Source organism: Pyxicephalus adspersus, chromosome 1 (genome assembly GCF_032062135.1).
Source record: "Pyxicephalus adspersus chromosome 1, UCB_Pads_2.0, whole genome shotgun sequence".
NCBI lineage: Eukaryota > Metazoa > Chordata > Amphibia > Anura > Pyxicephalidae > Pyxicephalus > Pyxicephalus adspersus.
In genome coordinates, this window is record NC_092858.1 from 135,892,648 (window position 1) to 135,918,220 (window position 25,573).

The window sequence follows — 25,573 nt, forward strand, 5'->3', positions numbered from 1 at the left end:
ATATTTAAATATTGTTGTGTACATGTGTTTACTTTTTTTCTTTTTTAAATAAATGAACTCCATTGTGTAGTTAAAAATCACTCCTAATGTTATTACCCCTGTGATCCATTTAGCTGTATGAAATTACAATATAATTTCTTTTGACAGGGTCAGTGCTGTGGAAGACTCAGCTTTTAGATCTCTTCGGGAGCGTTTCTATGCCCATCGTTCTGATCTTATTAACGAATTTCAACAGTATGATTTAAATGGAACAGGTATAAACACAATTCATTGACAATTTTTGTATACTGATGGGGAAAAGTGCTCCCAGCAAGATTAAAATATGTCTTTTTACTGTAGTATGAAGTAGAAAGGGATTAGGGGTCCTGTCAGACTGGGTCTCTAGTTGGGAGATTTCTCCAGACATCTTGTCTTTTTGAAAGGCAGAGCAGGAAGTGGGGTAAATACCCCCCTCCATCCTGTCTATTTAATGGGTGTCAGAGAGAACAGGAAGTACGGGAAATTCCAATTCCAATACCTTTACTATAATTTTTGTCTTTTTACCTTAGTGATTGAAACATATAAACACTAATGAATTAAAAAAAATTATACATAAACAGGCAAAGATAATATATGTATTAGCAATCATTAATTTCTGTTTCCTACTACTCCAAAATGTAGGGACAAGTCTCCAGGAAGCTGCTTAGCATACATCCAAATAGACACTTGTTTTTGTAAAATATTTTAAATTATGGATGACTAATTTGTACTTGACATCTACATGTTTGTGTTAATTGTATGGTTATCACGGATGTAAGGAAACTCTAAATCTTAAACATAGAGACAGTAGGGTGGGGTGACTTTGGTGCAGGTAGTATTACTAGTTGCAACAGCCTAAACATTTTTTTTAACAACAGGAAAAATCTCCATCAGTGATTGGGCCAGAGCAATGGAGGCGGTTCTTCATCTAGATCTGCCCTGGCGGACTTTACGTTCTCGAATTGCACGGTTGACACCTGATGGAAGTGTGGAATACATGTCTTGTTTTGAAGATCTTCAGATAGAAAAACCCATAAAGGAGGTGAATATTATTATGGTAGTATATAGTCTTTAGTAAATGGTAGTAGTCTTTATAGTAGTATAGTAGTATAAAGTCTTTAGTAAATGGTATATAGTCTTTATAGTAAATGGTGGTATATTGTCTTTTTAGAAGAACAACAGACATTTATCTTTAATGTGGACAGCAACTCTAAGTCTGTATTCCTGAAAATATAGTTTTGTAGCTCTTAATTTCTGTAAAATTACAAATTGAGAGGTGCAACCAGGGCTGATCAATGCCAGAAAAATATGTGGACACAGTTTATCTTCTCCAGCCTTGGAGAGCTATAATAAATCAGGCCCAATGATGGGGTCGGACTAAAGACTGAGTTTGACTTTTGGAGGAAGAAACAAAATAAAGTGTTAAGCTTACACATTACTTATATGAAATGAATAACTTGCGGTACATCTGCTTTCTAAAATAACCCATAAAATATACATAGGCTGTCACACTTGGAGAGACAGGGCCACTAGGGGGTGCTACGGCTTGCACAAAAGTGGCGTGAGCCCTGAGAAGGACCAAGGCGCAGAGTTTAGGCAGCAACCTTCTCCAGAGCCTCTAGTGGTGAGGATGTTGCGCTGTTGGTTACTGCCAGGTTGCGGTCCTTGGGCACACCAGGGTGGGCAGGAGGATACACGGTACCAAATCACACGGCAGAAAAATTGTCAAGAAGGCCGGGGTCAAGGCAGGCAGCAAGCATGGGGTTAAATACCAGGGATCCAGGAAACAGGCACCAGGGGCCACTGCAGCCACAGGGAACACAGGAGACAGTGGAAGCAACAAGAGGCACAGGTGAAACAGGAATATCCACAGACAGAGAGGAACACTGGGACAGCACAGGGAAGTTGGATGGAAACAACAGACTGGACAAGAAGAGGTTAACACAGTAGCTGGACAGAGAAAACATTGAATTAACCAACAGGTGTAAAGGAAATGCTCCGCAGAGCTAGGGGCTCAGCAATATGGAGACACATTGCATGATAGCTGAGTGCTGAGTCTGAGCTAGGTAAATAGCCGTGGATGATTAAGAGACTATTTTCTGATTGGCAATCGGGTTGGACGTAACTGATAAAGCTTGGGAGTGTAGGCACGCCCAGAGTCAGAACTGCCCGCATGCACAGGAGGTAAGTGTGACATAGGTCATCCATCTCATGTAGTAAATTAGAGCTTCCTTGTTGTAAAAAGATAATCCTGCTTTAAAAAAACATATATCCATTGACTTTAACAAAAATATTAAATTAAAGTATCAGTTTTAGTATCAGCCATCAAGGTGTTGGCCACAAATATTCATGCATTTGTGTCAAGTGTCCTAGATTGTAAGCTCTTCTGGGCAGAGTCCTCTCCTCCTCCTGTGTCACTTTCTGTATCTGTCTGTCTTTTGCAACCCCTATTTAGTGTACAGTGCTGCGTAATATGTTGGCACTATATAAATCCTGTTTAGTAACAATAATAATAATATTAAAAAAAAAGGTTTCCAATAGGATTTAACTGGAGTTAATTATTCAAGCCTAAAGCTTGGGTATGAAAATGGTAAAGTCCTGTACAGAAGTCAGATAGATTTCAGATGATTGTTACCGGAAATTATCTTTTGTGATCAGTAAATCTGCTTTACAGATTAGTATATGATGTCAGTTGGGCTGCTGTAATAATGTTATTTTCACCCGAGACAATTACAAAGATATTCTAGGGCAACAAGAGTCTAGGTATTGTGCAAGGTTATGTTATGTTTGTGGTGACTACCCAGATTTACCTTTATACATTAGTTTTCTTTTGCTAACTAGGTGCAGCCAAGCTTGGCGGAAACTCTATACAGATATAAGGGAGACTTGGAGAGCATATTCAATATCATTGACAAGGATAACTCAGGTAAACTGATACCTTAAAATGTTTTCACACTTTTATTTTTATGCACAAGCGCACCTTGTAATGTAATATATAATAATAATGGACAAAGACAAAACAAATATCTCAAACGTTATTATTTATGAAGTTTTAATTAAATTTATGATATTATAAGTAAGAAAGTACTCTTCAACTGAGGAGAATGTATTCCATACTCCAAGAAGTGTGGAATAAATTCAACAGTTGGGAGACTGCTAAGCAGATGCTTTTTAACACATGGGCTACCAATTGGGGGGAGTATGTTCCCTTTTGTTTTACAGATATGCATTTAGTTATGTTAAACTGTGTAACCCTGTGACTTTTAATAAAGTTAGCATTGATCTGTCAGTTAATAAATCATGATAGATGAATGTTTTCCTTTATGCACTTTATCATAATCCCATATGTTCATAATGCATTGTTTTGTTTTTTTTTTATTTAGGCCTAATTTCCATTGAAGAATTTCGTCAAACATGGAAACTTTTTAGCACCCATCTTCATATAAGTATAGATGATTTAACCATTGATGACTTCGCCCACAGCATAGACTCCAACAAAGATGGCAGCATTGACTTTAATGAGTTTTTGGAAGCTTTTCGGGTGGTTCATAAATTTGAAAGGCAAGATAGTATAAAAAGATGAAATCTTTCAGGCTTCTTCATTAATCATGCTGAAGAAATGATCTCACAATCTAAAAAATGTTTGTTGTGCCTTTGAACCTTACAGTTGGTATTTTTCTTCTGCATTAGGAGGTTCATCATATCACCTGGCAATGAAACACAGGGTGGGCTTCGAGAGGTGAAGCAAAACATTCCTGACAATGAACCAGCGGGCTGTAAATCATTATGGGCCCTGGCACTGGTTTGTGGCATGTTGGAGATGTTCTGTTAGTTTGATAATAGTGTGTGATTTACAGGAAATGGATGTCAGTGCTGGCATTCGGATTCATATAAATTATCATTACTGTATACAATATATAGTGTTTTTTTTTACAAAAGGTGAAATGTGGTTCTAATCTAATTATTACAGACTAATATGTCAGACATTTTATGGATTTTTCCTTAGTATACTTTTAAATAATATACAACATGTTTTTTAAATCCACAAATCTAATGTAGTGAGTTGTACCATAAAGTGGTAATTAATATGCTATTACAATTTTGCATTTTGTTATAGTTGTTCACGCATACTTCCTGATGTGAGGTTACTGGACACAGACTTTAGGATTGCACATTTTGTGTTCTCTTCATGAGTTACAGATATAATCATAAAACATAAACATTGTTATTAGGCTCCTTATAGCCAGAGAAACACTTTTTATGATTGGTCCCTGAGTTAAAAAAAAAAGTAAATACCATTTTCTATAGATAGGCTGATATGTAAACATTTTAGACAAACAGGGCTAAAGAGCAAGAAATTAATTCATACTAACTGCACAGGGAATGTATTTATTCAATTGTAAACGTAACCAAAGAGCTAAAAACACAAATATGAATGTATACAAGTATGTGTTATTAACAATATAATGATTATTCTGCTCAACCAATTTTTTCTAATATAGACACCTCTCCCAGACACCATATATGTGCCTGACAAATTTCTTTTTGACCGAAAAACAAAACTTATTTAGGACTGTGACTGGATAGTACATCTCTGTACACTCTCCCGCCATCAGCAAGTTTACAGCGCTTGTCATTCTTCCCCCAGACTGAATGTTCCAGATAAACAGGCTAGTACTAAGACTGTTTAGGGTAACATGTAGAACATTTTTAGGTATTTTATTAAAAATAAATTTTAGATTCACTAGGGGTCTTTTTTATACTTTAAATCAGTGCTGGTACTGTTAAATAAAGATCTTGAATTTAAAAACACAAATCAAGACAACCAACTTTTATAAGTTACCAATCGGCAATCATGCCTCAGTGTTCTCTGTTCTAATATTGAAAAATCAAATATGATTGGCTATTATGGGTAACTGAAGGGTGGATATGGATGTTTATTGTTTGCACTGACATTTTAGACAGGCCAGTAGAGAAATGTTCCCACAATGATCCACAGCAAGCTTTACCTAGTACTTTATGGTAAGTTAGTGTGCCTAGGCACTACAGTCACATATCCGCAGTGTGAAATTACCGCACTGCTCCGTCTGATCGCTAATATCAGGACACACTGAGTGATATTTGGTGATGTCATTACTGTGCTCACTGTTATCTCTCTGACCTCAGGAAACAAAGCTCTGCCACTACCAAGATGGCTACTTCAACACACAGGCCTGGTGAGTTTTGGAAAAAATAGCAGCTGCCCACAAGCAATAATGGTAACTATTCATTTGCCTTCTACCTGCATATTCCTCTATCCACTAATCTAGCCAATGCAAGGAACACTTCAGATAACCATCTAATGCTTTGGGCTTATTTACAAGACAGAAAAAAGTAACCAATCTGAAGCTACAGTTTCCATCCTAATGTATCCTAAATGATCATATGGTCTTTTAATCAGATATGTATTCATCTTTGGGTAAGCCAATTACCTTTATTTGTTTGAAGCTAATCAAAAAGAAGATACTTCCTTCTCTGTGTGTCCTAAATGAGCTTCAGCATTCTGAAATGTGTTTCTGTCATGATTATTGATTAAAGGTAATTCCTCAGTAATGGAATCCACCTTGTCTTATTTGCATCTGATTCATGAAAGAAATACTCCTTTGGGAAGGTCATATACCTTCTTATCTGTCAGCTCTGATTACTGATATTAAATCATGGTGTCAGCTTTAACAGTTTTAAAAACCATTGAAGTGCCTATATTGAAAGTATGAATTGTGATGTTGTCATTATTATATACTGTATATTTTTTAAAGGAGTTTTTATTCAGAGCGTTAGTCATGGAATAGTAAGTAATCATATGTGTGTAATCTCAGTGGACTACAGAATCCCTTTTCTTTATGAGTTGTAGGAGAGGAGAGGGCAGTGTGTTTTGTTGTTCTGTCCCAAGGTAACAATATAGCTTCAGACTTCTACTCATTTAGTTAACAACCTCATCATAATACAAAAACTGTTTTACTATCAGTTGGAAAACACAGAAAATAAATTAGGCCACCGCATATACATTTTTTGTTCTTGGAAATGTAAGTACTGGAGTTATTCATCTTATATTGGAAGGGAATTAGGTTTTTGATTTAGTGGAGCAAAGCTTACATGTTTTAAAGCACATGCACTGTGTACAAACCGCACCCAGTGCATCCCAGCTTGGCTTTCTTCTTTGTTCCTGCAATCTCCATTTCATCTTCTGCTGCTGTGCTTTCTTGCAGGTTCTTCTTGATGTCTCCCAATCTTGCACTACTTAGACGTAAGATGGGCGATATGTCTTACTGCAAATGTAAACAAAATGAGCGCTGATCTCACTGGGCATGCATTAGATTGAGCACTTGTTTTTCATTTCACAGTTGAGGAAAGCCAATGATGACACATATACAATCTCAGGCATGCACAGAAAGAGTAGCCTGCATCCTCCTGAGAAATGTGACATAAGTATGCCAGGAGACTGTGGGTTTCCCCTTCACTCTTACCTCCACAGCGCTAATTACGGAAGGGGAGGGGACAGTGCTAAAAAAGCGGTAGCCACCCTTTTAGGTATAGTTGAAAATGTGATGCTAGGTCTGCTTTAAATTGTTAAATCTGACTACTGCAACACAGTCAAGGAAATGCAGTCTTCACACTCTTTTCTTCAAACTTTTTATTTTTAAATATTCTTCCAAATGCTATAGGCAAAGAGAATGTAAAAAAATTGAACTTTTTTATAAATATTTCTTACAAAAATACAAAGTGGTTTCTTTGGTTGCCTGTGAGTTATGTTAGTGAAGATTATTTATTAGCAGGAAGGTTTTATTTTAACTATTTTTTTTGTTATACAAGATAATGTCTAGAATTAAGTTAGATATTCTGATCCTGAATACTTGTTTGCATGTAAACTCATGCCCCTAGGTGTTCTCCAGTTTATTACCAAGCTGTGACGGGTGGGGGAGGTTACAGCTATTTATCAAGTTATGCAGAACATCCCAGGCAGATCCATATGTATCCTTCTTAGTTCTCATACAAGGTAACAGCAACAGCAGGAGACCTTTCTTTTTTCATGAAAATGTTCCAACTATGATCGGATCTTTTTGACATTGGACCTATAGCTTTTCTAGAAATGAAACATCTATAACCTGCTTCAGGAGATTTCTGGTCAGTCGCAACAAGGATGGATGGCAAATCTTTAATGGAGACAATACACTTCTTTCTATCTTTGAGTGTCTTCATGGTGTTGTACAGTAAGTTTTTCCTTTTCTGGTTTTTCTTTTTTTGGTGACTGCTAAAAGGTCAACTACTTAAAGTCACTGGACAGGTAAGCTTGTAATAAATTTGGACAATTTGAACAGCTCAGGCTAATTTTAAAAAAGTACAATATTGCCCTTTATCCAATTGAATTTCTAAGCTCTACTTGTGCCACCAATTATAATAACATTTTAATCAATGTAATATGATAATTTCTATATTTAGTTACCAGCCAGTCTTTATTAAATGTACATTAATGTTTAGAAACTAGATTGAAACATGCAAACATGTACATATAGAACCGCAATTTAATCAAACAGTTAAACTAATTTAAAAAAAATAAGGTAAAAAGGAACTACGGTAGATTAACTCAAATCATTATCAACATATTTTCCTCTCCTTTGTGAAATATTTACAATAAATGACCATCTTTTATAAGCTATGACTAATGCACATATTAGCATTTACAAAGGATATAGAACAGAATGTATCTCTTATGCCAAGAAATGTAAATACTTTAAATTCTCTACTAGGTCTCATTGGTTTTTCATCCCACCCAATTGTTGTTTGAAATGTATTCATAATTATATTTTAATATTAAATGGACCTGATTTAAAAAAGCCAAAAATCTGCTATGTTATAGGGAAATTTACACATATTAGGTGTGCCTAACCAATACTGACTTGTTACTTGTTCTTTGCCATGTTAATTAAAACAAGACAACAATTTTTTTTTGCATATTACTGGAAACTGGAAATGTATTAGCACAATATCCAAGGGGAGTATGGTGGTTCTCGTGAGTGTCTTAGGTTTAAATCCCACCAAGGTAAATAGTAGATAGGTATATTATAGTTAGTTATTCCTGTGCTTGTATGGTTTTACTGCCCATAAAAATACACCAGTAGGTTAATGGGCCTTATAAAGGTATGTAGTAGTAATATCCGATTGTGAGACAAGCACTGGCAATTTATCTATGCCCAGTGTACAGAAATGCTGAAACAAATGAATGTCTGCATTTTTGCAGGTCTCTCTGAAGCTCTGTGTCCTGGATTAGGACAACTAGAAAATGGAAAAACCTTCTTTCGTTATGGAGGGATATATGCCACCTTTACATGCAATCCTGGGTTTAGATTACTTGGACATGTCAGTAACAGCTGTATTAAAGGAAAGTGGAGGAAACCTGTACCTGTCTGTTTAGGTAAGTTACTGTCTTAGTAAAGCTATCAGTAGTTAAAAACACTTGTAATCACCATAGCACAACCATCAGTATACTTGAACACACAGAATGGGCTCCATGGCACAGACACCATTATTATAGAGCACAATGTGTAAGTTCTTTATTATAGATATCATTATTAGAGAATACATAGTTTAAACTCCATAGTATAGGCATCTTTTTAGGAAAGCACACAGTGTAAGCTATATTGGAGACCTATTAATATTAGAAAGCACGTCATAAGCTCTATACCTCCAAAGCTATAGGCATTGGAGAGCACACAGTGTAAATGTCATAATACTGCTATCAGTGTTAGAGAGCACACAGTGTAAGTGTCATAAAACTGCTATCAGTGTTAGAGAGCACACAGTGTAAAGCTACGTACACACTTCCAATAATTATCGTTGGTAAACGAACGACATGGTGTAAGCTCCGCATTACAGGCATCATCATTAGAGAGGACATGGTGTAAGCACCAAAACAGAGTTGTCAGTTTTAAAAAAGCACATGTTGTGGGCTCCATAGCATGGTTATCAGTAGTTAACACATCATGTGAACCTAATACATGTTGTAAACCCAGTCATTTTTACTAAAGAGCACAGTTTAGGCTCTATATATCTATCTACTTTTTGAGTAAATTTCACATCCCATGAATATCATATTGTCATTAAAATATCTGGAAGGGGGAGGTAGCTGAAAAAGAACATCATAAATACCATAAAAAAAAGGTGCCAACACCATCCATACCAAGTTTCAGATTATTGTTTTCGCCATAAAACTATTTATAGTAGTTCATCATATTATTTTTTACCTAGCCGTATTTCTCATAAAGAACTCAATAACTAAGTATCCCATCTGTCCCCACCATCACCTCTTCTCTAAGCATTACAATTTTTCCATGAAGAATATTCCCCTATGCAGTACATCAACCCCAGCTACATGTCCTGCTCCAGAAGCAGTACAGCTAATTTTTCCTTTTGCTCAGAAGGCCCATGAGATTCAAAGTATTAAACTGGCATTCACCATACAGTTTGAGGAAAAAATGTTATTAAATGAACCAAGGAAATGTGGAGCCTCTAACTCAAATAAATTTAATTACCTTTCTCTTGTACCCTTTTTCTTTTCCAGCTAGTGGATGCCATTTGCCAACTGGAATTTTACATGGCAGTCTTCAAAGCAGTCACAATAATGCTGCCATTACTTTCATATGCAACAAAGGCTACAAGCTATTTGGTTCCTCATTTTTATATTGCAATGGAAAGACATGGAACAGCACAATACCTATTTGTAGAGGTGAGAGTTTTTTTTAAAAGAAACTGTGCCTAATTATTTATTATGTTATATGAATACTATTCTGCTTATGCTGTTTTAGAGTCCGACATGATGAGTTCCAATCTAAAAAAAACAAGTGCACAGATGAGAAGCTTCATGGGAAACTCATCATTTTCAAAAACATCTTCAGAGGTTCTTCACAGAATCTTTTATAATACAACACAAAATGAATCTAATAACTATCACAGTGAGATTATTTCTGCAAGTAACATCACAACCATAATTAGAACTAAGGGTATTCAGGAAAAAATGAGTTCCTACCAACACAAAGAATTTTTAAAGGTTGGGGACATTCAAATTCATAACTATCTAACGCCCAGAGACAAACTAAGGTCAACTAATAAATCTAGTCCTGAAGAACATGACTCTTTGGTATATTCATCTATACAAGATACGCATACAGATTCGCCTAAGATAAATGTCACCAACTGGCATCATTTATCTAATATGCTACAAACTGAAAGGGAGACAAAATGGAGGGAAAGTAAAATATTAAAAACTGTAACAATTCCATTTCCAACATTACCAGGAACAAACACAACAGGAACTCCAGTTCTCAAGGATCATTATCCAAAGGCTGAAAATGATGTAACATCAATGAATATTTTAACTACTTTATTTAATGGTCACTTACCCCACCCGAGAACATCATCCAAGGTGGAAGGACAAATGAGTAGGACACAGTCTGAGGAGTTCTTCACTGGTACCAAAAACACAAACCAATCACATTCAGTAAGAAACCAGTCTTCCATTTTCCACTTACTGAATACATTTACTGCTTCCAGTTTACCAAAAGCCATCTTAAGTAGGCCTTCTATTTTAAAGACAACATATGAACCGCCAAAACATGTCGCTGGTAGTGCAAACCCAAAATTCACCACTGACCATTCTGAATATGCTAACAAAAAGGAGAAACTAATTACTACTGTCCCAACACTAACTGGTTCTACAAAGTCCACAATCAACTTTACTCAAATGTCACCGGTCTCATTTCATCAACAAATCACAGAGGGTTCTTTTTCTCACACTGAGAATACCAAACATGACACACAATATAAATACAAAAAAGCTGTTTATGAGATCACTACTACACAGCCCATGCTTAAATATAAAACAACTGCCATACAAAGTTTGCTTTCAGCAAAGAATCCCAGTGTGACCATTCGTGGAACGGAGGAGATAAATTTAACCACTCCAAGAATCATATCTTCCACAAGTACTCTATATACAACTAAGGGCAACGGAAACCAAATACGCCATGGTGCTCTCAAGAATGCTTTGAAAAGAAGAGTGAGGTGCTTTTATCCTCCAGTGCCTATTCATGGTACTTTCTGGTTTCTTACTTTGAAGGATCCTCTCCCAAACCAGTATCAATACTACATTCAATACTACTGTTATCCAGGATACACAATGACACAAGGTGATGTGTACAGCTTCTGCATGCAGAATGGAGCTTGGAGTGGTGTTACTCCAATCTGTGAAGAATTGTAGATATTATTTATTTTTTGGCCATGCTATCACAATCCCAAACTGCACAGTCACACTTTGTTTAAACCTCACCTGGGAACACTATCAATTGTTTTTTTACAAAGGTACAAAAGTAATAACTAGTGCTAGAATGCTTATTAAACCATAATTTTATATATATATATATATATATATATATATATATATATATATATATTACAGATAAAATATTTAGATCTACGATAATCTATGATAAGCCAACCTGTTAATTGATCATAATTGATTTTGTGATCAATTTTTGGGTTTCTGATTGGGGTGTGTTGGCAAAAAGATGGAGTGAACGTACATATCATGTGTATGAGCGATTGATCACAATTTTATTGGAATTTCTATCTGATTTTAGATCACTTTCCATCCAAGAAAAACAATCACTGGGCAGAATATGCTACACCAATGAGAAGTGCTTTGGGATTGATTTATATTCATGTTAACTTACCGGAACAGTTAGTTGGATGAAAAATTGGCAGTGAACCTGCCAGTTTGCATCCACAAGTGTGCCTAACATCCTACAGGCCATACCTGCCACCACTAAGCCATGAAAAGCAGTAAAAATTGTAAGTGCAGTTTAACTTTAAATACACGTAAATATGAACAAGTTCTATGTGTGCACTGTTTTATCAATTTTTGCACTTATAGGTGAACTGCTGATGGCAAGTTAAGGTTATTATTTATAATATAGTAATTATTAAGATAAGCAATTAGCAAACTAACCATGGATGCAAAAACTGAAAAAGCTAAGACTATGGCACATTAATTTACTGGAATATTGGTGGTTTAGATGGCAATTATTAGATGGAATATAAAGATGGAATTATTCTTGTTTAGATGGCACTTATAATGAAAAATGTCACTGAACCCATATTAGACATAGAATGTAATACAGCACCCCTCCTTCCTGGCCCTAAAGCTGAACTCTAGGCTAAACAAATATTGTAGTAATAGGTGAACCACAGTGACAAGGTATAGCATTATTTACCCACCTCTGACTTTTTCCAGTCAACTTGATAAAATAAAATCCCAAAGAGCGACATGTTGCTTTGGCCATTTTTCTATTTTAGTATTCATATTCACACAGCCACACTGCCAGTTCATAAATATTTGTGTTATAAAATAATATGGTTTTAAATTATTAATAATTTTGCATTAGACAAACAACTCCATACCCTAACAGGGAAAAGTCTAGTTTACAATGAGAAAACTTTGGTAAGGCTGAAAACAGCCATAAAGTAGAAGCAGAGTTGTCAGCTCACTATTATTAATAATAAACAGTATTTCTAACATATTACACAGTGCTGTACATTAAATAGGGGTTGCAAATGACAGACCATCAATGACTACAGAAAGACAGGTGTTTACTTCAGAGGATCTATGAAAATATATGAAGACATAAAACTCTAAAATAGCTCCATAAAGTATTTAGTTGTTTACCTGGAGTTCAGCCTCAAATATGATTGATGAGCAATAAAATAAATCCACATACAACATGGGTAACATAGAATTTATTAAAAGCTAAGTTGTAACATTTCCAAAAACATACTTGATTTATTGTTTCTGAATGAAAATACCATTTACATGCTAGGCCTAGGAAATGGACAGTAGCTAAAATATATTTATTTTTTTGTTCATACATTCAATATACAGTACCTAAAAAACAGCAGTGTAAAGGTCTACATTCAGTGTGACCGAGGAATAGGCTGGATGGAGATATAACAAAGACGTTTATATACAGGCAGCAATGTAAAACACTAGACTATAGCAGAACCTTTTTTATTTGACATCAAACTGAGGTCTGTGAATAAACTCATTTTAAGACATCTGCTACAGAGCACCAGTGAGAATGTTCCATACCCTGAAAGGTCAGGGTGTCACTCTCTGATACTACAATGTGTTCTTTCTCCCTGTATTACAGTATTCTATTAGTGTGTGACATGTTGGTGTTACACATTACAAAATGTTATGACAAAAATAATTGATTATTTAGGTATAAAACTATCATGTAAGCACATTATAGCAGGGAAACCAATATAGCCCCACCTGCTCTGAAAAACTTCAATACATTTTATCCACAGACCTCAGACTACGTTCATACAGCTGTAAGAGGAAGCACAAAATTCATAAAAAGAAAAAACACACTTCACATAAATCTATATGTAACTGTAAATGATTATTTTTTTTTAATATAGCTTATTGTGGCCTTTATTATACTAACTATTTACATTCATTTAAAATAAATAAAACAAAATTGCACACAAATTAAAATGAACAACATGCAGACAATAGTCCAGACATGCTGTATGTTGTATAAGTAACATTATGACAGGCACGGAGTATATACAATCTACATAGTTCAGTATCACAATAAAATCACTGCACTGTTTAAAATGACTTTTCTAACAGGATTCTTTAAAGAACATGCTCAACAGATGGTAGTTGTATCAATGGCTCTCATTTATAAAAACTACTGCAGATGAATAAGGAACTGACTATTGAAACCAGTTACATTTCAGTAATTATGACTCTAGAAAAGGTTACAAAATGAAAGCGGACATTTGATTGCTACAGGCAACAGATCAATGTTACATTTCAGTGTTACTTGCCTAACCTAACGTTACTCATAGGGATACCAGCTACCTTATAGGTGCTATACCCATAAGGACACAAATGTAACGCATACTAAATACCATGTTACAACATTAGTAAAAAGTTTTTATTTTCCACACTTTTACAACTGTGGTCTATTACTGTATCATTTTGTACAGTACAGTAAAATATGACAAATCACTCACATTTTTACTGGGTGGCAAATTTTTAGCCATACTATAAAACATGTACCGAAAGGTGTACTGTGGGCTGTATTTTGCACAAATAAAAGCTTTCCTAATCTTAAGGGACATACAGGAGATTAGTGGTCTGTGTAACTTGAAATTGATACCAAATGTACATGCAGTATATGTTTTCACTTTAGCTGGGCAATGTAAATGGATGTATATATACAAATGTGTTATTGCAAAAAACACTATAACGTAATGAAGATGAATAGGAGACAAATGGGTGCTAAAAAGAAAACTTTCAAAATTGTGCAAAACAAAATTTAAATTACACTGTGCACTTTAATCACCTCTATTGTAAAGGTTTGCATTTGTATTGGCCTCTCTATAGTCACTCCATTATGCTCTTTATCAAATAAAACTTTTACGATTGTACATTTTTTTTTCCTGTATCCCTTAACCTTCACATCAAGATGCAAGTTCTGGTCAGGCGCTTACACACATACACACTTTCAATTACTGTTGCCTGATTGTTTCAGGTGACAGTATAGGGAAATAGATCTATGGAGAAGGTAGGAAAGAGGAAGGGGAAGGGGGGGAAACATGAGGCAACTCGCTACAATGTTATGCCATAGTAAAACAATAGCTATAATCAGCGGACAGTCATTAGGAATAGTGCACAGGGCATCTTTAACAATCTCAATAAAGCTTAGGAACAGCTGTAAATGCTCTAGATTCCTGCTTGATTGTTTCCATGCGCATGGACCCTGTGAATTTTTTTTGCTAAAGGATAATTATTAAATATTTAAATATATAATAATTATATATATATATATATATATATATATATATATATATATATATATATATATATATGGTTATTTCACCAATAATGCATAGTTATGGTTATAATTGTCTTTTTGTTTTTTATTATTGTTATATATAAATAATAAAGTGTTTGTGTTGATGTTTACGTGTTTACGTACCTTTAAAGTCCCATGTGTTTCTTATTAAATATATATAAATATATTGAAATTGTTCTCAAAATACTAATGTGCAAAAGTACTAAGTGTCATTGGCTCCTTCTTAATTAGGAGTGTTGCCATGCATTTTGTTTAGGTAAAAAAAAAAAAAAAGCAAAATGCCCAGACACATAAAACCACACTGAATTTATTACACTAAAGGGGTAGAGCATGTTCACTTAGTTTAATGAATAATGTAAAGCTGTGTTGACTTTACGTTTTCAAGAAAACCTATCACTTTATGTGATATCTTCTGAGCAAAGCCTAAGTCTTGTGGGGCTGGCATTTTTTCAAAAGGAGAAGACTTTTATTCAGTATTTCCATTAAACTTGTGCACTGTCTAAATGAATAATTGTGGAAATAAGTACAGTATTTGCACAGGGGGAACTATTCTAGAATTCTCCAAAAGCAATTAATTTATTCAAGAGTTAACTTTTCCTGTAGATGGATGTTTTTTTAGTCTAAGGATATTCTTCTGAAATATGGATAAGATTGCAATAAATATTGTGAGCATACTGAATTTTTCAGTGACATTGTTCCCACAGATCATGCTTTTACAAGAATATTTGGTTCTTGTTATAATTAAAAGATTCCATCTGTAACAAGAATAAACAGGTAATTTTGCTGAAATGCTTATGAATGTGAAGTAACAGCTGTACATTCCCATTCCTTTGTTCAGGACGTCTATATAGCAGCCTGTTCTCTTACTGCATCATACAACTGGTACTGGGTAAAAAGTCCTGCAGATAACTGGCAACAGCTTTGGTCAGGTAAGTCATTGTACCGAAAGCCCCACTGGGAGCACTGTCATAGAAAAAGTTGCAGATCCCTGTGGCTGGATCCTGTTCGAGGTAAAATTCTCCAGCTCCAAGAGCTTTCTGTAAGATAAAAAAAACAGAAGGTTTGTAGTTCATGCTAAACAAATTCACAAGCAGGTACTGAAGGATAAATAAAATAAGGAATATTATAAATACATATGAAGGGTTTTTGATCTGGAGTTTAGCATTTACAAAGGCACTTTTCCTTGAGCCAAGGTGTGAATTAGAGCCCCATGATATCTTCTTAATAATATAAACTGCCATGTACAAAAAAACAAGAAAACAACAACATAACTAACTTGTCACCATCATGGAGAGTTCAATTATGTAGCACTGGCCGCAAATTGGTGTCCACAGGATACTTGCATTGTGGCATTTCATGTGATTCTATACAATTGAGTGCACAATTTTGTATGCAACTGAAACAACTGTAAAATGTTTTTTTTCCTTTTTTTTTATTTAATTTAAGACTTGAAAGATAAGACATGTGAATAAAATTATTGTTGAAACAAGGGCATTCTATCACCACCCCTACCTCCAGTCATTGTATGTTGTCTATTAATCCAGGCAATGCTTACATAGGAGTAAATGATAACCATATATTGGTGCTCATAGCGCTCAATCTGGAGTCTTTAAGAAGGATTGCCATGATCCATGAGCTGGGTAGTTGTTTCTACCTCTGCTGCCAGTTTAGCTGGGGAACTATCAAAAAGTTCTTAAAAAACTAGACATGTTTAGGAGATGCAGACTAAGTTTTGTATATTTTATTAGACTCGTTTTGATATACTAATATACATTTCTTAACACGGAGTCTGATGAATAGATATAGCAGATAGGATACATTTAGAGAAGGTACAATACCTACAGAAGAAGGACACCAGATTTAGGGAACAATAAGAATTAAATTGTTGAATTCCCTTAAAAGTCGATAAATTGGTGCTGATTTATTAAAGCACTCCAAAACTACAGAACATGGACTATCATGGTGTGAACCAGCAAATTTACAGGTTTATAGGTACTGAATCAGGCGATACTGGGAATAATGCAGTATGAAGTAAGAAAAGGAAAGAAGAATAGATATAGTTTTAAAATCTAAGGACAAAGTTCCATACCTGGTCCTGAAGGAAGAGATCACTGGCCATGTGCACAATACGCTCTACATGGATGATGCCTCCAATGCTGTCCACTTCCATGTCTGACACTAGAGTAAGAACATGTATGGCCTCTACTAGCAGCTGCCTGTACTCCGGCTGAGGAACATGGTTGAGGACAGACTCCACATGGACAGCGAACTTTATTTCACAAGCTGTCATCTATATAAATAAATAATTGCATTCTTAGGTGTATAACGAAATATGTCTTGCAGATATCTATTTACAACAACAAGTATACATAAACTGTTGGGTTTTTACACTAGTAGCCCTTGTCATGGTGGGTATCAAAAGTGCCACCACTTAGGGCGGACTTGAGTTAGCTGTCATGAGCAATAATTTGCAGAAATTGCTCCATAGATTCCCCATAGCTTATCAAACCTATTTTTGGTATACATTTTTAAATATACGTTTTATTATACTATATACATTTTATTAATTAGTATACCTCTCTTGTGCTTGAGGATGGAAGAACATATCCATCAATTGACAATCCATGACACTGTAAAAAATAAGAATAATCGCACAGTTAGAAGGAAACGCCATAACACATTTATTATGAGAGCAGAAATTCAAACTGCAAATATTCTCATTTTAATTCTCCATACAACCCTGTGAACTGGGTGGGATCTATACATGACAATTTTTCTTACCACAAGGGTTCAAAACTGCAAAATTTACCCACTAATATAATTACATATTTTATTAGGCACATTACATTCCGACACATTCATCTCCATCTATCTCTGATCTACAAGGCTACCTAAGTAGCAGAATTTCACTTTCTATTTTCATGCTGCTCAAGATAATTGTTTTATTGTTTGTACTGTACACTATGTTCTTTGTTTTATAGTCGTTCATTTACAAGCGCACTGGATTTACGTCCATCAGTAGATCTTGTAGTTTGGCCTTTTTTTTTATAATGCTTCCCATGTGGGCTCAAGAAGGCAGCAGCTGGGCATAACCAAGATAGAAACGGGATGACCATTTAGCCATTTATGGCTGACTACAGCATGCATTAAAGTAAAAAAACTAGGAAAGACTATGGATAAAGACGATTTGAAAGAAAGTACTAATACCATGAAGTAAAACTATAAAGAGGACAAAGAATGAACCTATTCCTGAGTGAACCATAGTCCAAAATACTGTTGTCCAAAACATGATGATCTTGCCTGCTCTCACCTGCCAGGTGGGACTTTATGTGCTACATGAATCAGATATTTCTGTCTTCTACTTTTTCCTGAAGAAGTGGATTTAATCCATGAAACGTAAATGTAATTCAGCTTAATGAGGATTCTTTTAGCAGCCATACTGATCAGGAACCCTGCAATGCTACTGCTATCATGTACTAAATATAACAATGTATCACCACTCTTGGCAATTAACTCTTGGTTACCAATTCATCATTTTTTTCTAAGACCAAGAATGTTGGTGTTATAATTCTGTCTCCTTCCAACTACTTGCTAATATCTGCCTGTTTCATAATGTAATGTTTCTGCATCCTTTTTTTATCTTGTCTCAAAACCAAAGGTTTACATAATGTGACCAGTGCCTCAGCATCCATACCATCTAATAAAAAATGTGTCCCTTTCAGGAAGCCATATTTTATGGTAGTGTGGGCTCATTGGGCTTAATTTATTAAAGCTCTCCAAGGCTGGAGAGGATACACTTTCATTAGTGAAGCTGGGTGATCCAGCAAACCTGGAGTGGATTTCTTCAAAGCCATTTGCTTTTTGCTAGCAAATGTTTTTAATCCTGGACCAGATCCATGCTCCAGCATGTCACATGGTTGTAAAAAGAATTATTCCTAAATACCAACACCCGCATGACCCAAACAGTACTGCTGTCCTGTTTTGGGACTATTTTTTTAAGTCCTAAAACAGGATAACTAATGCATGATAATGTAATGAGCAGTATATTGCCTAAGTAGATGACATTCTTGGCTTGCAGCACTCCTGTACCAGGTTCAGTCAACCACAGGCGTACCATATCTTGACATCAAATAAAACAACATAAATATTTAAATTAGTCCAAAAATGAAACACGTTCTCAGAGTAACAATGCAATTCACAGAGGTTTAAACATAAAGCACAGATAAACCAAGAAAACACAGCTAATACCTTGAAATGTTTTGCACAAGCAGGTTCCTAGTTATAGTGCCATGTGAAAAAGCATTATGATTAAGCCCTGCTGTTGTAAAAGACTGAGCCTGTTTTTTTTGCCCCTGATGTGTCTGTGCTTTACTTAAAAAAAAAAAAAATATTTGCTTTATATTACTTTTCCCAGAATCTTTCTTTCGTAGACTAATGCTGTCAACCTAGGAAAGGTTCATATACAGAGAATCAACTGCGGTTGAATTGAATTCCATGTACCTAGCAGCAACAAGACTATTTGTTACTGTAGTTTGATGTCTTTTACCTAAAAAATATATGCAACCTTTCTAACCCTGCAAAACCAGAAGCTTTGTTATCTTGTAAATGGTAACTATTATATATATATATATATATATATATATATATATATATATATATAAAAATATTATATGTATGTTTTTCTATCACCCACCTTCTGAAGGAGGCTCCACACTTTTTGGTAAAAGCCCATGGGTACCCTGTTGATGGCTCCATCAAGTCTTCTCCTTCTAAGCCACTGGCCTTGATGATCATCCAATATAAGTTGGGGGCCACTAGATAATGTCGGGGACAGAGTTCCAGTAGGAGATGAAGGACTGCTGCATCTCTGAAACAAGTTATAAAAAAACCTTTCAGTGAACAACATACATAAAGACATACAGTCCAAAGTGTAGGGTTAGAAGGATCATCCAGGATTAGTATTTCCATGAAGAGAAGTAAAAGATTTTCGGCAAGGTAAAAGACGCTGAATAAAGAAGAAAATCAGAAATGTTTAATGAACCATCAAACAATAATTTTCTAGTTTAAAAACAAAATACAAATCCCAGACTACAGTAACATAAAGCACTGAGAATACCAGGAGACAAACATGGCAGTAGAACGTCCTGCCATCTGGAAACTCGTGATGAACAGTTTAAACACTGCATTCACTGCAACTTCATATACACATCTGTATTTTACATATTCACAACAAGACAACTTGTAAACTACCAGCCACAACCTCGAGCGAGCCTTTAAGACAGAAACATATAAAAAATATCCTCCACCAGGTACGGCTATTTGATCCTGTTTGACTTTTTTATTTTTTTTAGAAAGCCCACAGATATAGGAGAAGGTGGTCAGTCATTTGGCATGATCCATTGAAGATTGGTGCAAACCGTCATTGCAGACGTAATGAGTGCTTTAAATACTTGTAAACTAAACTAATCAAAGCTTACAAGTCAATGATCAGGTGAGGAAGCAAAATAATGAGGACAGAAAGCATCAGTGATGAAGAAAGAAGGCACTGATGATAAATGAGAAGTACAATGGCAATTGGGGCAGATTTTCCAACTGTCTGTTTGATAGAACATCCCAAGCATCTTCCTACAGCAAGCTTCTCATCTCTTCACTATGGCTAACTGTAGTAAACTATGGTTCTCTAAAGACCACACATATGATTATGAATAAAGACAATGTAAATATAAAATGAATGTGCATCCAAGTATCCTTTTTCAGGAACATAAAAGAAGAGGAAAACTTCAAAGCTGCATCTGGCTCTTTGATGTTTGTATGTGGCTAAGAAGGATCTCCATATTCAGTGATTTGTAGTCTTATTAAACTGCTTCATTACAATTCTTCTGCCACCTGCCTTATCAAAGATATGGAGGAAAGGAAAATCAATAAGACTCATACATACTCTTGTAATAGGTTATATTGGGCCATCTGTATTGAATCTGCTAGTAAACAGTAATACCATAGGAAACACTGAGCTCATGAGTTTAAATAATATCTGCATGTATATTGAATAGGTGGGATGTTGAAAAAGTGTTGCATGATGTATAGAAAAGGCAAAGTATTGGGTTTCTACGTATATGTTTTAACATATACCAAAATAAGCTTGCAGCTTCTGCTTCATCCAATTTCCTATAAAGCCAAGACAATGGTACTGATTTATTAAAGCTCTTCAAGACTGGAGAGGATACACTTTCAGCAATGAAGCTAGGTGATCCAGCAAACCTGGAATAGATTTCTTCAGTCTTTTGCTATTCGTTAATTTCAATGTTTTGAATCTGTAAGAAATGTAATTTTGCTGAGTCTTGAAGTTAAGTTGTTTTTGAGTTTTTTGCTATATTTTGCAAATAATTGAATTGAGTCGAAACTAGTTATATCCTCCTTATCAATATTTGCTCCATCCCTACCTTGAGGCTTCTTACTTTGAAACATCTTCGAAGATCATCATCAGCAAAGTTGTTAAGTAGGTTTCTTGTTATTGAATAACTACTAAGTGCCTTCCACCTTGTTGTCTAACTATATAAACTGCAATGTGATAATAAAGTTTTGAGAAGTGATATAACTACATGCTTGAGCTGCGTGTGTGTTATTCACTGCTCCCAACGTGTTGAAACAAAGGCCACGATAGAGGGCCAGCAGAAATTAGCTTAACAGAATCCTGGACCAGATCTATTCCAGGTTTGTAGGATTACCCAGCTTCACTGATGAAAATGTATCATCAGCTTGGCTCCAAAGGCTCATTCTTGCCTCAAATTCATATCCCGTCATTCCAAATCACGAAGAATGCGCTGCAGAGTAACCAACTTGTACATCAAGAGGAAATGATAAACTGGACTTACCAAAGCTCTTACAAACCAGAAGGTGAATTTGTATATGTTGTTGCCTTTCCTGTGTCCAAGTGTCACTACTTTCATGTGCAATTCAGTTGCTAGATTGACTTGATAAAGTATTTTGTATTGGACCTAGGACAGTGTGACCCTACCCTTTCCTGTATTTTGATGAATCCAAATGCAAGTACATTTTTAGCCACAGAGTACCATAGCTGTCTGTTTGTGCTAAATACATATACCTCTTCTACAAAAGAATTAGAGCTGCTCAAGATGAATCAAACGCCTGGAACAGCAGGCAAGGCTGAACTCCAAAAAGCTATTTAAACCAACTTGATTATTAATGCAAAATTGCAATGTAATATCCTAAAAAATATTTCTAAAGCTCCTCCGCTGTTTGGAAGTTTTCATGTCTCACATATGGCCGTGCATGGGGAGAACGGTCCCATCTAAACTTTAATTCTTTGCCTAAAAACCTTACCATGCGAGTATTATATGATATATGGGCAGCACGGTTGCCTTTGCAGCGCTAGGTCCTAGGTTCGAATCCCAGCCAGGACACTATCTGCATGGAGTTTGCAGGTTCTCCCCGTGTCTGCGTGGGTTTCCTCCGGGTCCTCCGGTTTCCTCCCACATCCCAAAAACATGCAGTTAGGTTCATTGGCTTCCCCCTAAATTGACCTAGACTACATTAATGACATATGACTATAGTAGGGACATTAGATTGTGAGCTCCTTTGAGGGACAGTTAGTGACACAACTATGGACTCTGTACAGCGCTGCATAATATGATGGCGCTATATAAATACTGTATAATAATAATAATATATGTAAATGTCTAGAGGTTTATTTTCTCCATCTACAGATACATTTGTTTCTTCCTAAATTTCATTGTTCAGTGAATTGTGGTCTATCACCAATTTCAGAATTTTTTTATTAGCAGTCTCATGAAGAATAGAACAAGCTAAAGAAATCCTTACAATTGTTTTTGTTTACAATGTCTTGTAGATGTACACGTGAAAGAGGAAAACAAGCTAGGAGAAAAATGATGGATTTACCGTAGACCTTGATGAATGGATGCTGCTTACAGAATGCCCATGCAAGAACTACAGAAGAACATAGAAAATATGGGGTGTAAACAACAATACTTATTGATATGTGATTGAAAATAATGGAAAGCAGGCAGAAGGAGGACACAGGGACAGTAAGGAATGGTTAGTATGTTAGTACAAAGATGAACACAATTCCTCTTAGTACAGTAGGGGTTACATATAAATTTAGCTCTACTATTAAGGATGGGTACAGATAGGTAATCCAATGCTAATAAAGCTGAGTTAAGGGAAGGTTACACATTACAGAAAGAGTGAGAGTATTGCAAAAGCTGAGAAGTGGCCCTCCTAAAACAATAAAAATGTCTGTAATTTAAATCAAAATAGCTTTTGTTTTGGGATATAAAGTGTATATAAATGATTCTTTTCCTCCATTGATTTCTGGTAAATTTACATTTTGGGATTTCTGCTACAGTTCTCAATATATGTATATAGTGCAAAACCAATTTTGCAAACTATCGGACACATAGGACCAAGGCAAACATGACATTATACAGTGCTGTTCCCCTTACATGTCAGATAACAGGGCTCCTGGAGCAGGTCTGTGCGGCACATTAACAAGGGTTATTGGTGGGAGAGCAGGTGCCTGTCATCATGTGCCAGCTATTAGTGGATTATGTGTCTGGGGACAATGTTGTAACTCTTGGCACAAGGTGAAAGTCCTCAGAGAATTCTAACTGAGTCCCATAGTGTAAAGATGCTTTGGGACAGTATTGTACATGAAAATTGTGGCAGGTGAATAGGCGAAGTTACAGAAAAACAAATGTCTTTACCAAGCTAGCCACACATAGCCATATATAAAACGTATCTATGAATGAATTATCTTGATAATTGTGCATTCTGCAGAGTCTGGACTGGAGAATGGTAAAAAATTTTATCATTTCAGAAAAAAAAGTAAAACTTTGAAAGTGGTATATTAATGCATAGTACATCTTACGTGCAGCATATTAAAAGGGTGTCTTTTACACAGCAGTAATTATAATAAAAGGTAAAATAACATAATATTATATAATAATGTGATATGTAAAGGCAGAACAATATTCTCTAGAAGAGCTAAATCCATCACTGGTAACTTTGTGGCATTTGTGTGTGTGCAGGGGTATTTTTTGCCTTCCTCTGGGTCAACTATGTCTATAGGGTTTTATCTGGAATACGTTTATTTTTCAATCTAACTATGTAGCTTTGTAAAGGAGGATAATATATTGTCAGCATAAGACCAGGAATTGTTAACAAACGGGTTGCATGCAGAAATGGGTTAAGCTCCTAAAGCCACATTTGTAAAACAAAAGCCTTGTACACATGTTGGACTGACATCATCTTTCATGATTGTTTCCCGTGACAGGGGAACACACAAGGCTGTTCTGTTCTATGGGGAGGGGAAATAAAAGGGCACCCCGCTGGGCTCATAGGAAAGCACAGCAGTCATCCCCACTTGGCTGTCCGCCAATCCATCAGGGCAAATTGATGAATATGTCGGAGGACCACTTCACATATGTTAGATTTCCTTCTGAGATGATGACAACTGTTCATCTCAGTGGATAATCATCTAGCATGTGGTATTTAAAATAATTAAACTGGAAATCTATACATTGCACAGGGATGCAAAACATGTTCAAAATAGATCATCAACAATTCATCTACAATCACAAAATTAATTTGTAAGTATAAACTAAACACCACCACCACACAGAAAAAGCTGCAAACAAGGATAACTTCTTTACAATAGATTTTTAGAACTGATTAAGGGGTTAATAACACATTCAAAGTCAAACGAACTACATTCAAGTTCACCTGTTCATCAGCACTAAACCTCCTATCCATCTGAAAGCAGAAAAAATAACACCTTAATTACAAGAACAAAAATATGCTCAAATAAAACTCCAGTATTATTTACACCAAAAACGGTAACATTACCTTAATACTATTTCAGTAAAATAGTATCTTGTTTTGTGAAAAAAAATATTGTAATACATATTATATATATCTGCTTATGAGTGCGCAAATCCCCACCAATCCGACCCATGTGGAAGATCTAACATTGTAAGATGATGGGTTTGACTTATTAAACCTCTCCAAGGCTGGAGAGCAAATGTTTTCAGTCCTGGACCAGATCCATTCCTGGTTTGCTGGATCACCCAGCTTTATTGATGGAAGTGTATCTTCTCCAACTTTGTATTAAACCAGGCTCAATGTGTATAGCGACTCAATGATGGGCAAAGTGATTGCCAGAAATAATCTTAAAGCAAGATGTGTACAAACTTGAAATCATTTTGAATGTTTGTTCAGAACAATGACTAGTTTGCAAATTCACTGCCCTCCATGCTTCAAACACCTTTTTTATTCATTATATTAAGACACTTCCATATTCATATATCATTAACGCAGTCTAAGGCTAATTTCGGAGGGAAAGCCAATTAAACTAATTGCATGTTTTTCTATTATTATAACACCAACATATTACACAGTGAGTTATAACTATTATTTTCCTTTAACCACAAGTTTCTGTGAAGGTAAAAATCGGTTGATCCAAGGATTTGATTTTTGGCAATATCAGCCTGCAAGGTAATCACATATTTGGAATAAAACCTGAACCTACTCACTTTATTGATAAGATATCTAAAAAGAGATAA

The 25,573-nt window shown here is 35.5% G+C and overlaps 2 protein-coding genes across 4 annotated transcripts in view; one reads left to right on the forward strand and one right to left on the reverse strand.

Annotated features, from left to right (window-relative positions):
- Window positions 1–5,610, forward strand: part of PPEF1 (protein phosphatase with EF-hand domain 1) — a 28,560-nt gene extending 22,950 nt beyond the window's left edge. Inside the window, exons 13-16 of the mRNA XM_072427998.1 lie at window positions 148–254; window positions 897–1,060; window positions 2,860–2,944; window positions 3,402–5,610. Of these exons, the coding sequence (XP_072284099.1) occupies window positions 148–254; window positions 897–1,060; window positions 2,860–2,944; window positions 3,402–3,601 (556 nt within the window). The 3' untranslated portion in view covers window positions 3,602–5,610. The remainder of the gene's footprint in view (window positions 1–147; window positions 255–896; window positions 1,061–2,859; window positions 2,945–3,401) is intronic.
- A 7,217-nt stretch (window positions 5,611–12,827) lies between these two features.
- The window catches only part of PHKA2 (phosphorylase kinase regulatory subunit alpha 2), a 62,426-nt gene continuing 49,680 nt past the window's right edge, over window positions 12,828–25,573 (reverse strand). The window contains exons 29-34 of one of the 3 annotated variants that reach the window (XM_072428009.1): window positions 24,735–24,764; window positions 22,893–22,940; window positions 19,669–19,842; window positions 17,552–17,605; window positions 17,065–17,265; window positions 12,828–16,012 (exon numbers count right to left, since the gene is read on the reverse strand). In XM_072428009.1, coding sequence (XP_072284110.1) covers window positions 15,839–16,012; window positions 17,065–17,265; window positions 17,552–17,605; window positions 19,669–19,842; window positions 22,893–22,940; window positions 24,735–24,764 — 681 coding nt within the window. In that variant the 3' untranslated portion in view covers window positions 12,828–15,838. The remainder of the gene's footprint in view (window positions 16,013–17,064; window positions 17,266–17,551; window positions 17,606–19,668; window positions 19,843–22,892; window positions 22,941–24,734; window positions 24,765–25,573) is intronic. The other 2 variants (XM_072428018.1, XM_072428026.1) reach the window with 2 other exon arrangements.